This window comes from Orbicella faveolata, unplaced genomic scaffold, assembly GCF_042242905.1.
Source record: "Orbicella faveolata isolate gen_17 unplaced genomic scaffold, um_ofav_v1 contig_24, whole genome shotgun sequence".
NCBI classification, from domain to species: Eukaryota; Metazoa; Cnidaria; class Anthozoa; order Scleractinia; family Merulinidae; genus Orbicella; species Orbicella faveolata.
In genome coordinates, this window is record NW_028301552.1 from 10436333 (window position 1) to 10451471 (window position 15139).

The window sequence follows — 15139 nt, forward strand, 5'->3', positions numbered from 1 at the left end:
TATTCAATGCTAATCATGTTACTCAGTGAGAGTGAGAACGCAGTTTAAGTTCACTAACGTGCATAGAAACGAACCACAAGCAGGCAAAAGAATAACTTAACGTTTCTCTTTATTTTTCTCAAATCGATACTGACTTCCTCCGTAGGTTGACCCTAGCTCAAACACCTCCCATCTCAAATGTCTGTGCAACCATTTGACTTCATTTGGCGGAAACTTCATTCAAGCATCAAATCCCATTGATTTTGACAAGGTTTTCACTGAGTTTACGCGGCTTGGTGAAACAGGCAATATTTCGGTACTTGTAACAATTGCATGTACTTTTCTACTGTACTTCATTGTGCTAATCTTCGCGAAGAGGGCAGACAGGAGAGACGAAAATAAGGTGTGTTGTTGCTTACGTGAGATTTACATGCTTATCAATACTTTTACCTAATCGTACCCTTTTGGCATGCTTAAGCGGCATATCAGGTAAATTTGTCCCGAAAAGGTTCAGATTTTGGCGAATACTCAAGGAGAGACCAAACGAGTCTGATAAGCCACCAAAGTGTACCAGATACAGTTGAGCGTGTGAGGTGATCCACAAATCCGGCCATATCAAATCAGTGACTTGATATTGTAGATTATCAGGACAGTAAACAAAGCTTCTGATTGGTTACATGCCAATTTCAGCTTGGTGACGCGCGAAATCATTTTTTCCCGAGACGACTGGTTTTTTTTTCCTTATAGAACAAGTAGTTGTACACCAACCGTTGTAATTGTAAAAATCAAATTAGCAATGAAATTAAAGACTTTGTTACTCCCAAAAAGGAAAATATTCATTCATTATGGCAAATATGTGGCATTTTGCAATGATGTTCACGTCATTACGGTTAAACTGTAAGTCGCTGGCTTCAGACTACATGTATCGTTTAAAGTGATTTACCTCTCTGACGCTTTTTGCCAAAACTGGACGCTTCTCACGTTCTTTCAAAACAATCAAATTTGCCGAACGCAAATTCAATTTTTATGTCGGGATAACATTTGGCTGGGAATCAGTGCAAAGTTTTTTTTCATTATTAGTAATTCATACGAACTAGTAGAGTCTCACAACACCCTATTCGGGATTATCCAACCTCGCAAAAGCGAATTTGAAATGGTAACGGCTCTCCTGATATGGACCTTATACTGGTTGAAAACACATATTTATAATGTCTGCAATATTTACGGTAGATTTGCCCTCCCAGACATGTATCCATCACTGAAGAAGGAAACTACTTTTACGACATGGTTATTAGCACTGGAGTGTGGAAACATTCCGGAACAACAGCCAATGTAACAATGAACATTAAAGGTGAAATAGATGAACACTCCCTTATACCACTACGAAGTAAAGGAGAGGCAAGTGAAATATTTGCACGGGGAAGTATTAATGGCTTTGTTTTAACCGCAAGGGAATCCTTTGGAACTTTAAAAGAAATAACTTTGGAACACGACAATTCAGGAGATAATCCATCTTGGTTTGTAGAAACAGTAGTAATCAGAGACAGGCAGACTGAAGAACAGTGGGCGTTTCCGATAAACAGATGGCTTGCGCTGGAAAAAGACGATGGACAGGTAGAAGTTACTGTAGATAGCCAAAGTCCTACTTCTTTTTCAGCTCAGGTGCGTTCGCGATTTGGAAGAAAGATTGCCGACGGTCACCTGTGGATGTCAGTGTTTGGTAAAGCATGTAGCAGTACTTTCACCCGTGTACAAAGAGCCTCGTGTTGTCTTTCGGTGCTGTTCAGCGCCATGATTGCTAATGCTATGTTTTATAACATTGATGGAGAGTCAGATGGAGCTATACAGATTGGTCCATTTAAGTTTTCTTGGAGGCAGGTTGTCGTGGGAGTACAAAGTGGACTGATAGTCGCACCTGTTAACATCCTGATTGTCCTCCTATTTAAGTCTAGTAAACCAGGAAGTAAAAAGGGAGACAAATATAAAGACATTGACCAGGCCCAACGACTCGTGGATGAAGTAAGTGACACTGGCTGCATGTTGCCTCATTTCTGCGTGTACATAGGTTGGTTTCTCTGCTTTGTTACAACTCTTACAGCTGCAACGTTCACGTTATTCTACAGCTTAGTGTGGGGTAAAGCAATTGCTGAGCAATGGCTTGCTTCAATTTTTATTTCGAATGGACAAGATATTTTTGTTGTACAACCAACAAAGGTATTGCTGGCAGTCATTGTAATTTCTTTGCCCTTGAGTAGAAAAAACAAGGACAGTAAAGGAGATTCCAAGGAAGACGGCGAACAAGGTGATTCACATGAACATGAAATCGATTCTCTGAGCGATAATCCCAAACAGCGGTTTAAGCAATATCAGATGGAGAAGATGCGTGAACGATTCAAAAAGGAGGCTCAACTGACGGTCATGGTGAAGGACATTGTCATTCACTTAATATTTATGTTCTTCTTGGCTATCGTTTGTTATGGAAACAAGAATGTAAATCGTTTCCTGATGACAACAGAGATGAGAAATCAATTCACGAAGTTTGATAAGGTAAGATTCCACTGTTGGTACGGTAGGTATTATCTCATTACAACTGGATTTTTGACCTTTTAGATCACACTGATGCCGTCTTCCTCTTTAGGCGAACCTGGATTGCAATTTTGCTTTGTGTAACAGCAAAGAATGAATAAAAAGTCAAAATAATTAATAAACGTTAATTTATATTTATTATATGGCGTATTTTCTTTAAAATATCCAAATACGGATTTACATAAATTAAATATCTACAAGGGCTACCGCCTTAGAGCGGTTTTTAATTGAGTGCCGTCAAACCAAAACCAAACCAGCTTCTTCCCAATTAGACTACTCAGCCAATCTCAAATTAAACCGTAAAAAAACCAAACCCAAAGTTATTTCCTGACTACTTTCGACACTCAATGGAAACCCTCTCTATTTGTTATCAACGCCTAGCAAAGAGCTGACGTCATATGGTGGTGATTTGAAGATTCCCTTTGCACAAATATCTAAGGACATTTGCCAACAAGAAGACTAACGACATGTCACAATTAACTCTACTAAGTAAGAGACGGAGATGTTAGAGCTGAACTTCAGTGGAACTCATTTTCAGGTAACCGACTTACACAAGCTATCTAGATGGTTGAGGCAGCAGTTCCTTTCTAAAATTTACAACCAGCCGTGGTACAATGGGCTTGAAGAGAAAGAAGACGTGTACATCGCGAACAAGATTTCCATATTGATCGGCATGCCGTGGTTACGACAACTGAGAATAAAAAAGAGTAAGTTCGTACGGTGAATTCAATCACTTTCAATGTACAACCATCTTTCTTTTTACCCCTTAGCAGCATCCCAAATCAAACTAATCTTCTTTCTCAGCGTTAACTCCACAGAAATCGGACTTATTTTATAATTTCACGTTCAAACAAGTTAATTTGACTAAAGTGATGGCTGAAAGCAGTTAAATCAGTTCTCTTTACCCTTATTGTCAAGAACTGATTTTGAATTCTTTAAGGACTATTCAATAACATATATCGGTGTACTAATTTCAATGTAACAGTTTTCAAAGTTGCATCAGAATATTTCCCTCAAAATTCAGCGAACCGTTGACATCAGCAAAAGAGCCTTTTTCGCTGCAATATTCCCTAAACAGCGTTGTCTGATCGTAAGGTATGCCTGAAGAATAACAATTATTTCCCATAAAGCTATGTCGATAATCCCACTATAAATGCAATAACCAATACTTTAGAGAAAAATCAAATATTTCTAGTCCGAGGTTTTGTGACAGGTATTATTCAGTATTATTTAGTTATTTATTTAGTCAATAAGAGGCGACTTCAATCACATGAAAATCATCTAAAAACGCAAAACCAGGGAATGTTTTTGTGCCATTTGTAAGGAGTTGCCATGGAATCACAGAAGGAACTTGAACCTCCTTTAAAAATACTGTTACAATATCAAGACTGATATAAGCACGTGCCATAGCGTTTAGTGTATCAGCCGGATTAGTTTCATTTCAAATAAATTAACGGTAATTTTACTGACATTTAGTGGCTTATATTTCATTATTTTGAAGGCTCTTGCGGAACACTCTCTAATATCATCTCAGACTGTTACTACGACTATTCTCAAGAGGACGAGGACACTACCATGCTGAGTCTCCCAGGATGGAAAACTCTCCCCTACAATATATCATGGCCAAAAGCTCTGCGAATGTGTCCAAAGCCTTGGCGTTACCAGCAAGCTAAAGAACTAGACAATGACCCGGTAAAAGCTTCATTCAATACATATGGAGGGGGTGGCTATGCTGCATTACTGGGATATGACGAAAACACAGCCTCTAGCGTCCTAAGGGAGACTATTGGCCATGGATGGCTTGATCGACAGACTCGAGCGGTGATTTTAGAGTTCGAAGTGTTCAACGTGAATACAAACTTAATCAGCATTGCTACGTACTTTTTCGAAGTACTATCAACTGGTGCTTCGTACACAACAAGGAGGATTCAGACACTCGAGTTGTACAGTACGGAGTCAGGAGCTCTGATGTTTTATCTCATTTGCCAGTTTCTGTTCATGGCCATGGTGTTATATTTTTTCATCATGATGTTGACTCACCTTTACCGACATCGCCTTGGATTTTTCAAGTCTGTTTGGAATATGGTGGACCTCTTAATGATTATATCTTCTATAGCGTCTGTAGCATTCTACATGATCAGATCAAAGAATGTTCTGAAGAGCATCAAAGACATCCAAGCTAATCCTTATGAAATTGTCCATTTTCACTCTGCCCTATCTTGGGCCAACTGGGAAAATGCCTCAACTGCTGTCGCGATTTTTATGGTAACACTGAAGCTTTTAAATCTCATTCGTTTCAACCCTCACGTCATTTTCTTATTTTTATCTCTCCGTCAGTCGGTAGGTTACCAACTGTCCTACGTAGGGTTCTTCCTGATCGTATTTAATGCTTTTGTTATATCAGGGATGCAGCTTTTCGGTGGTATAGTGCTTGAGTACTCGACCTACATGCAAGCAGTCATTTCGCAGTTTGAATTTCTCCTAGGAAAAGCTGTCCCAGTCCAAGACCTTCGAAACGAGAAGCCATTCATTGGCCCAACGTTTGCTTTCTTGTACATGTTATCCACCACTGTATTTCTCATGAATATGTTAGTTTCTGTACTAAATGAGTCCTATTCTGACGCAAAGACACATGCAGAGGAAAGTGCTAAAGAGCTTGAGATGGCACACTTTATTGAAGAACGTTTCATGGACATGTTCCAAAAAAGTAAAAGGCAAACTGAATTCAAGTTATTTTGTGACGACACCACTTTTGTTAACATGTGCCGTTCGGATGCAGAACCTTTCTGTTTGAATTCTGAAAGTATTATTCAATGTACCGAGGAAAGAATGAAAAAGGTGGAGAAACGACTCAATGTCCTTACCCGACGAACTGAAAATTTTGAGAGTGATCATCTGAGAGAGGAAGCTGAGTTTCAGGACCTCTTTTACTTGCTTGCTAATCCTTCTGACCACCGAACAAACCATTCATGCACCAAAAATGACTCTTTAGCTCCTGCCCTTTAGGTACACTGTATACTCAGACAGTTTTAATATACCCTTCTAAGTAGATACTTCCTCAGAATGATTTCAGAATCTTATACTGTAGAACATAGAGATATAAGCATTTTTATCTGTGAAGATGCACCGGCTACGACACCTGGTTCATCACCTGGCGTGGTGAATGTGGTGATTAGCAACCTAGCAACATTTGCTATTAAACTAAAGCAGCTGGTAGCGGTTTCCAGCTCTTTAAACACTTGTACCTCGGTGGATGATACTACAACTCTTAATTAGTAGAAGCTACAGTTAGGATATCAAAGGAACGTGTAATGCAATCATTCGGAGGGTCGAGTCGGTAATAGGACGAGCGAGGCTGGTAACTCTTTAGTCAGCCTGACAAGTGTTACTGTCATTTTTATTTCCAAGTTATTTTATCGCTATGGTATCCTCTTATTCTTCTAGTCTGCTCCATATCTTATTGATCTCAGAATTACCTCAGCTTTTAAAGTAATAAACCATTCATTTATGGTTATATTTGTGTCGGTGATGTGCGTGTTTACACATTTTGCACTATTACGTTAAGATGGATCGGAGCTTATACGGAACATGTTTTCGGTATCCGAAAATAAATATCCCCTGCCCCACAAACAAACTACACCGTCTAAATACTTCGAAGAGTTGCTATTTTCGTGTAGCCTGCGAACGCAGACGTATTACCTTGGCTACACTATGGAAGCACACTTTTACTCTTGGAAAATAAAAGTTTGGTTTGAATTAAGTATTCCTGCGTGGGGAAATTAATGGATATTTTTTCATAAAACACATGAAGAATCCTCAGAAACCTGTTAAATTATGGCTTTTCTATCTTCCATGTGATTGTGCTACTGATAGCACTAAAAAAATGTTTTACAATGTTTTAAGTTTGAAAGACATGCTTCGAAGAAAAAAGTCTTTCGTTGTCAGTTACACTTTGTATTAAATTAGAATAATTAGCAGATAAAAAACCGTCGGCTGTGCTCTGTTCTGTTTTAAGCCTCGCAGGAAGCGCCTAGAGCATGAAAGAAGTGTAGGGGAAAACACGAGACGTAGTCGAGTGTTTCTCGTTACTTCTTGAGTGCTCCACCGCTTCCTAACAAACTTCTTTATTTGTTTTATGATAAAGAATCCATTAATTTCTCCACGCAATAAAACTAATATTTCCAAACCAAACGTTAGTTTTTCAAAAAAGTAAAACTGGCGTAAGCGTGCATCTGTACTCCCATAAAGCAGGCTAAAATGTGCCAATCGCAATCCTTTTTAGAATTTTTCAAACAATCAGTGATTTGATTGGCTAACAAGATAAAATCTATCAATCACAAACTGGACTGTGAAGTATATATCAAATAATTTATATTTGAACTGCGGTTGTAGATGAAAGTGAAGAATGATCATCGCAGTAAATTTTCCAATTTAAGCAATTGGAAACAAGACGCCCGAAAAAAATCAGGACTTCAACGGGATTCCAACCCGTGACCTCCGCGATACCGGTGCGATGCTCCACCAACTGAGCTATGAAGTCACACATTGGGAGCGAGGTCAATTAATTGAGTTCACATCCTCCCGTGAGGAGTGCAATGATGTGAAGTATATGAAATAATTCATATTTGAACTGCTGTTGTAGATGAAAGTGAAGAATGATCATCGCAGTAAATTTTCCAATTTAAGCAACTGGAAAGAAGAATCCCGTTGAAGTCCTGATTTTTTTCAGGCTTCTTCTCTCCGATTGCTTAAATTGGAAAATTTACTGCGATGATTATTCTTCACTTTCACAAACTGGACTGCAGCCAAACTTTCGGTTTCGATTGGCTTTCGAGGAAATAACGATCGATCCAAAGTTCGCTTTTTAGTTTAAAAAAAAAGATAAGAAGTTTCTTGTCCAGTGGAATCCGACCGCATTGTGGCACACGAAAATGTGCAATTTTCTAATGGAAATTACGAAAGCATTCAATTGATCACTCGTCGGGTTAGCGCTGTAATTGTTGGGTCACTTCATCATCATCTGAGAGGGCCAGAGATCGCTATTTAGCGATCGAGCGTTACTACACTCCATGTAACTGTTGTTCGAACATTTCACAAAGTTTGTCATCACAAATACAGACATAAATTCATTGGTGTTTTCTGTCGCAATATGTCGTTCATCGGGGCATTCGATATATTGACATTTTTTTATTCACCGCGTGAACACCGTTTCGTTGGAATCTAGATAAACTTGTAATTTAGTACAGTTGTTAACAATGGCGTTCCGATTGCGTTTGTCTGAGTCATAGGGGACGTTTAATCCGGGTCAAATTCGTCAAAATCCATACTTACCATCAATCTATTCTCTGATAAAGCACGCTTTTTCAACCAATCTGAACGGGCGTTATATCGAAACTTTATTATAAGGTTGAGTTATATACAGATTTTTGGCAATATGTGTTACTTTTAAATTGAAACAAATTGCATAACTAGAATAAATGCAAGCTTATCAGACTGCAAAAAAAAAAAAAAAAAAGCAAAAACGGCCACTTTTTCTAGCGTATCGTTCGTAATCCCTCTCAATCTTTCTCAGTGGTAGCCATCCCCATTTAGAGTTTTTTAGTGATGTTACACCTTAAAGAAATATACATCTTGAGATTTCCGAGTGAAAAGAAAAACGATTTAAAACTGTGGCATAGCCCCTTTCTAACTATAATTGTTGATTAAGAACAAACTACTCCCAACTTATGTGCGCAGTTATCTAGCGAAAGAAAGCTAGAGAAAATACCTGTAATATTGAAGTTCTTAACCGACCACCGTGTTTTTTTGTTTTTTTGTTGTTGTTGTTGTTGTTGGAGCAAGCTAACTGTCGTCATAATTCACTTGATCAATTTGAACGTTATAGTTTGGTATCGGCACCTTTATTCCTGTATGCTAACCCAAAAAAAAATAGTTCTAATAAACTTCCCCATGCCAAACGCTTCCTGTACTTTTTCTTCGTCCTCCTTTACGTCATGTAAATTTATATCGAGAATAGATACAAAAATATTGACAAGAAGAACCGCAATTGTCAGCATAAAACTGGCGGTAAAAAGTGAACCTAAAACTCTGTTGACATCATTAATCTCTACGACGTGAATTGTGTTGCCTAGCGACAGTTCAAACTCAGAAGCAAACGAGCGAGGAAAGGATGAAAAGGAAAAGACATGGCTACCAAAAGCCAGTAAAGCAAAATGAGCATGTGCCACAAAAAGTATACCAAAGAGGGCGCAAAATGATGAAATGTCGTGCCTCGCCGTAATAATTGTCCACGCTAAGATTTGCACATGTGGATTGAGACGAATAAAATGAAGAATTTTAAAAGTGGCAATAAATAAAGCGAGAGAAAGAGCAGCATTTTCAACCTCAGTCCAGAAAATTGTAAACTGGAAACTCACTGTCACAAACGGGTTCTTTCGAAGTTCTTTTATGCTGTCATGCATAAACTTCACCTTTATAATGTAGAACACTATGGCAAGTGAGGCACTCAGAATCTGTGCAATATCTATCCAGTTCCATATACGTCTAAAAAACGCATATCTTTGACGGCATAATCTGAATAACAGGATAGTGACATATACTAATACGATTAACATAAACAACAATTGGCATGTTAGGTAAAAACTGTAAGATAGATTTTGGAAATTAAATATTTTTATCGTGTCAATCTTCTCGTAAGTAAGCCCAAATCCAAAAGGTAGAACCTCGTAATGGTAAGTTACAATGCTCATTAAATTAGTGTTTAAGTTTAAAACTTGGAATTCAAGTAAAACGGCCCTTGTTCTTCTGTCAATCCAGTCCTTGTCTTTGACGTCTTCCATCATACGGATAGCAGTTGGTTTATCATACCCAAGGTCAAGAACATACCCACCACCGTCATATAGATGGTGCTGTGCCCACGAAGGCAAGTTATTGAGCTCTTCTGGTGACGAATAACGCCATGGTCTGGGACAGAGTTGTGATAGGTTGGCCCAATCCTGCTGCGCGTCTGACAAATGAATCCAATGTGGGAGATAGAGACGAGTTGTGTCCTCCTCTGACATCGAGTAGAAATCGTAGCACTTGTCAATGATCGTCTCAAACTCTTTCATCACTCGGCAAGAATCTAGTTGAAACAAGAGCATTAAAAATAAATAACGATGTTGCGATAATAAAAACGTCTATAATGGGACTGGCTTTCTGTAGCTCATCACCATCAGTCCTTCATGAACTTATCTACTCGTAGTTGCAAGATAGAGCTGGTTCTATTGTAAATATTCTCTCTTAACTCCCCCCCCCCCCCCCCCACCCTCCCCCTCCCTCAAAAAATGATTACGATCATGATAGTGATAGTGTTAATAACAATAATAGACATAGGGAATTTACCTTCCTGTATCCTGAGCTGTCTAAGACGTGGCATTCCAATGAGCATTGAAGCTTTGTTGCCTATATACTCTGGTGTCTGTTCCCATTGGCCATTGTACCATTCACCGGCATACGAATCGTGAATGAATTTTCCCAGCATGTAAATCCACATTTTTTGCCCCGTGTTTACCTAAAGAAAACATATGAAATGCTCGATAAATTTCTTCTTGCCAGCATAATTCTAAAAACGTATCTCCCACTATTTCGAAATGAGATATAAAGTAATTAATTCAACAAGAAGGAAGACAGACGTTGTCAAGACAATATTGAATTCGATCGCGTGTGCAAATGTCGCAGCGCAAAAGTAATGCAGTCGAAATTCGTCGAATTTCGTTCTATTCTCGCCATATTTTGTCGAAATTTCCAACGGAATTTCGGAGACGTTTGATGCTCTTTAAAACGAGAATTCATCGAAATTTCGCGGATGGAAACGAGATTTCGCAGTAGCGAAAATTCGTTAAGGTGTCCGTCGGTTACATGTAAATCAAAACGAAAATTCGGGGCAACGATAATTCAAAGCAACGAAAATTCAAAGAAACTAGGTACAGTAACCTGCTCTAACATGTTCAGTTAATTTCAATACTTGTAAAAACATCTTGACGATTGTCCGAAAATATGTTATCAGTTTAATTTGTAGTTGGAAAAATCGTTGAATTCCTGAATTTGAACAAGATGGATAAACATTTGAGTGTAGACTGTCTTATATAAATTGTCTTATTTTCTTATCCTTACGCTACAGTGACTTCGCCACAAATACAAAGTTTTTCGGTTACCTTCTCTATTAAATCATTTTATGAAGTCTCTCCCTCGCGCACAATCGAAAAGTAAAAACAAACAAACTTTTCATCATGTCTCTTGCTAACTCACGGTAGGCAGAATTTAAGCACTTCACTTTCCCTTGTTTAACTTAAGCAATCACGCTAGTTATTAATCACGAAGTATTTTCATCGACTCTTTATTAGTAATTAACTAGCTCAGCATATTATTGGTAAAAAAGATTCTCATTATTCTCGAGCACAATCAAACCTTTTATCAACTCAGTCAAGTCTCTCGTACGCATTCAGTGAAAACGATTCTCGCGCTGCTCTGGCGTTTACAAACAAAACCATTTACCAACTTATTTAGTCACTCGCACGCTTTAAGTTAAAAAGATTCTCGTGATTCTTTTACGTTAACAAACCTTTTGTCAACTAATCAAGTTTCTCACACGCTTCTCTTGCGTAAAAAGCTCCCTAAAAACTAATCGAGTCGCTCGCACTACACTCACTTAAACTATTTACATAACGCTAGCGGCATTTCGTTGAGAATAAAATGTCGTTCGAACTTGCGAACGAATTTTCGAGGACTTGAAGCGAATTTTCGAACGAAATTTCCTAAGGATTCGCGAAGTTTCGTTAGAACGTTTCACAAAGCCAAGCGAAATTTCACATCAGTAGCAACAATAAGCTTTGCAATTTTCGAAGAAAATTCTTCGAAGTGTTCTTTAAAACGAATTTTTTTTTTTTCATTTGCGTCAGAAAGCGCCGAAATTCGCGATTTTCGTGGAATTTCGTTTGCAATATTTTTGCATAATACTGTATCTTGTTTATCACAGAAGTAGACGAGCGGTATAATCTGCACAAACCTTGCCAAAGTAGGTGAAGCTATCTCGAGTGCCTTTATTCATCAGATATCTGTGATAATCTTTATCCCCATAAGTTACTATCATCAGCAAGACATAAAACACCATAAAGGCGCCAAACTGTCTTGCAAAACGAAAAAACGTTGCCCTTTGTAGTTCATAGGCACGCAGCTCCTTCATCTCCTCTGCAAACGACGATCCAATACTATTACTCGTCTCGTCGGGAGATTTAGGCCTACTGAAGATAATAATCAACAAAAGAGTAAAGAATAAAACTTTGCATGGTTGCCAGATGAAAACATCCTTGATACAAGAGACAACAACCGAAGCCAGCCACTGATCTGTAATTTCTTTCCCCCATTGAAGACTGTAAAATACTGTTACAATGGCAGACGACAATATCGCCGCAATACAAAGAAACCAGCCGAGATGCACAAACTTATGAGGTAGCAAACATTTTCTTTTGGCCAAGGATGCCTTTGATGTGTCGTCTTCCTTCTCTCCACTCGTTTTAGCCCTCCTCTGACGGAATAACAGGGTTATCATAATACTTGCTGGAGCAACAATCAGAGAACTCTCGATTCCAACAATTAGTTGACGCAATGACATTTTCAATGGTCCAATTTCAATCACTTCATCTGAAACTCCTGTCACTTGATAAAACATAGCGTTACATGCCATCGCCAAATATAAAAGAGAAAGGCAGCACGAGGCTCGCTGTACACGTGTAAATGGGTTACGCGGCGGTCTGGTAACGACAGATGCCCAGAGATGATAATCCGCTAGATCCACTGAAGAGACAGAGAAGAACATGTTCTTAAATCCAGGACCATAATGATTTGGATCATTGGACATTAGGGTAGCCTTGGTAGATCCGTCACCTTTGTGAAGAGCAAGCCAACTGTGGTGGAAGAAATCCCACTTCTCGCCTGTACTTTCATCAACAATACGAACTTGATCCAGAAACCACGAGGAATTCTTCCCAGAATTGTCATGCCATATTTCTATTTTAATTAAATTTCCGAGGGAATTGTCCAGATGGAAAACAAACCTATCGATGCTTCCTCTACCAAACATTTTTCTTCCTGGTGGAGAGCTTTCAGTTAAGTTCACGGCTCCAAGAGTGCCTTCGGTGCCATAGATTTTAATAAACACGCTAGCCGTTGACCCAGCATTCCGCCAAACACCTGTACTTACTGTCAAATCATACCGGTGCGTGCAGTTGACAGAGCATTTGACGAGTACAGGGGGACCCAGCTACCAAGAAAGGAAGTAAATTTACACGTTAAAAGTCAACTCAACCCTTAGGTATTACATATAACAAAAGGATGTTGAGTCTAGAAAAGTTTAGGTGCGGTAGAACCCTCTAAACAAATAGAACAGAACACAAGTTCTACATTTGTTGAATAAGAATATCAAACATTGTGGCGTTTGCTGTAACAACATGAGATATAACAAGCGCTATCTATTAGAAGACACATTATATGGAATTATTTTGAGTTACATTCGTGGGACGTATTATTGGCAGGATGTTTGCGCTAAGATTTGAGAGACTTATTTTCAGGGGGAGGGCGGAACAGATTCTTTTATATGTTGACGATAGTTTAAGTTCACTTTTGCTTGATACATAAAAGACCATATCTTTAGATGCGCTTGAACAGTAATAGGCAAGTTGAACTGGAAGTAAAAGCGTTCGAGTTATGTAGTCGGCCAAAAAGCGGCGCTTAAACTCAGGTTTTCTGCAGCATGAAATGACTCCTCTGGATGCTGTTTACACACTTGGACGTAGGTAAGCACTGTGGAGGAAAAGCGTTAGACCAAGAACAAAACAAAATGACCTCAGGTGGCTTGAACCCACAACAGTCGGTCCGGTTTCCAGGACACAAACCATAAGGCCACTTCTCATCCCATTGGAACAGAAAATGAAAAATTCGCTATATATGTGCATTTTTCCACATTGACTGTGTAGGAGTTTGAAACACGGTTAAGGGTAGGAAGTTTTCATAATGACACTGTTTCTGCTATGTTAAGTCAAGTCGCCTTTTGGTGTTTCTCTGGATAAAATTAGCACTACATCCGTGCGTGTTAACGACGTAAAGCATTCAACAAGGAAGTGAAATAAACACTTCAATTAAAAATATTGAATGCTGATAACATTTCCAACAATAAAGAATAGAAGATATGGCTAATACCACCAGCTTACATGCAAATATAAAACTTGCCTTTCTTTCGTCCAGCATATCAGCCTTTCTGGCCCAGATTAACACCACAAGATATACGCCAAAAATGGCGCAGACCATTACGGGAACCAAATAATTTCCTGTTTCTCCGAGTCTGGAGAATTCTGTAAACACTTTGTCGAAGTCGATCGGATTTGGAGCAATGACAAAGCCTCCACCAAAAGCTGTGAGATGATTACATCGACACTGAAGTAGTTTGTCGTTCGTGTCATCTCCAACCTGAATAGAAATAGAAAATTTCATGAAATCTTTGACTTGAGGAGTTACGACATGTTGTGGACAAGGTAATTAAAACAAGAGACGAAACAAGAATAGCCCAAATAATAATGCCTTAATACATTGTTGAACAAACCTTGCTTATTTATTTTTTCTTCTTTACGTCCATAATATTTGCACACTTAACATAAATAACCTGTAAGCTTCTTTATCATCAAATCATTTTTTCAGAGTGCAAATGTTTTGCTAGACTTTTATCCCTTTTAGTCCCACGTACATTTATTCCAGGATATTTTCAAGGAATTTTCCATTATCTGGCAACTTCTTAACGATTTTTCAGGGCCTGTGTGAATTACGGTAGTTTTATAAGTCGTTTCTTGCTGTAAATACCAAAATATCATATGTACATTATGATTTTACTTTAAAAAAGCGTTCCCGCTCACAAATTTCAGTATTTTCCGACGATAAATGCTTCGTACAGGGCGAGCACTGCCTCTACCTCGCAAGCATATATCCTGCATTGGACGCAATTTTGATTGACTATAGAGGGGGTCACGTCAATCAGTTATGAAGGTGGCATTCCTCAAAAGAATTTTATCAGTCATCAGTAGAAGTCTTTTTTAGGCGACCGGTAAAAGACCCGAATCGGCAACTCACGTTCGTGCCTGAGATTTGAAATGGTAAGACATTAGAACTTACTTCTCTCATAATCTGAAGGTAAAGATCTTCTTGATTGTAGAGAGTGCAACAATGGGACATCATTTTTGATTCGCGTTAGTCAGTATGTATTGAAACTCGAGATCTTGACCCTATTTACAACCTTTGCATTTTCCGAACAAGTTTTCTGAAGTCAAGGTTGCAAAGACCATTCCCCAAGTTACTCTACATTATTACGATTATCATATTTTGCCAGTGAGGACACAGAAAATCCTCAAAGTCAGTTCTCCCGAATGTTTAGAATTAAAATTGTATTGTCTGTTGAAATAAAGAGGCAATGTACACAGTTTAATGTAATGTATGTATACATGGTGTAATCATTTTGGTTATAAGCGTGATAACTGTTTTAGTTATTTCC

General features: G+C 38.6%; 3 protein-coding genes across 3 annotated transcripts in view; 1 reads left to right on the top strand and 2 right to left on the bottom strand.

Moving 5' to 3' along the window:
• Window positions 1-6069, top strand: part of LOC110061016 (polycystin-1-like protein 2) — a 38691-nt gene extending 32622 nt beyond the window's left edge. Inside the window, exons 23-26 of the mRNA XM_089291421.1 lie at window positions 146-382; window positions 1210-2526; window positions 3104-3272; window positions 4067-6069. Coding sequence (XP_089147547.1) covers window positions 146-382; window positions 1210-2526; window positions 3104-3272; window positions 4067-5571 — 3228 coding nt within the window. The 3' untranslated portion in view covers window positions 5572-6069. The remainder of the gene's footprint in view (window positions 1-145; window positions 383-1209; window positions 2527-3103; window positions 3273-4066) is intronic.
• Window positions 1-15139, bottom strand: part of LOC110061010 (polycystin family receptor for egg jelly-like) — a 353714-nt gene that overhangs the window by 122354 nt on the left and 216221 nt on the right. The gene's annotated exons all lie outside the window — the stretch shown is intronic.
• LOC110061061 (uncharacterized) overlaps window positions 7945-15139 on the bottom strand; it is a 53824-nt gene continuing 46629 nt past the window's right edge. The window contains exons 37-40 of the mRNA XM_089291657.1: window positions 13831-14067; window positions 11612-12865; window positions 9949-10117; window positions 7945-9688 (exon numbers count right to left, since the gene is read on the bottom strand). Coding sequence (XP_089147783.1) covers window positions 8466-9688; window positions 9949-10117; window positions 11612-12865; window positions 13831-14067 — 2883 coding nt within the window. The 3' untranslated portion in view covers window positions 7945-8465. The remainder of the gene's footprint in view (window positions 9689-9948; window positions 10118-11611; window positions 12866-13830; window positions 14068-15139) is intronic.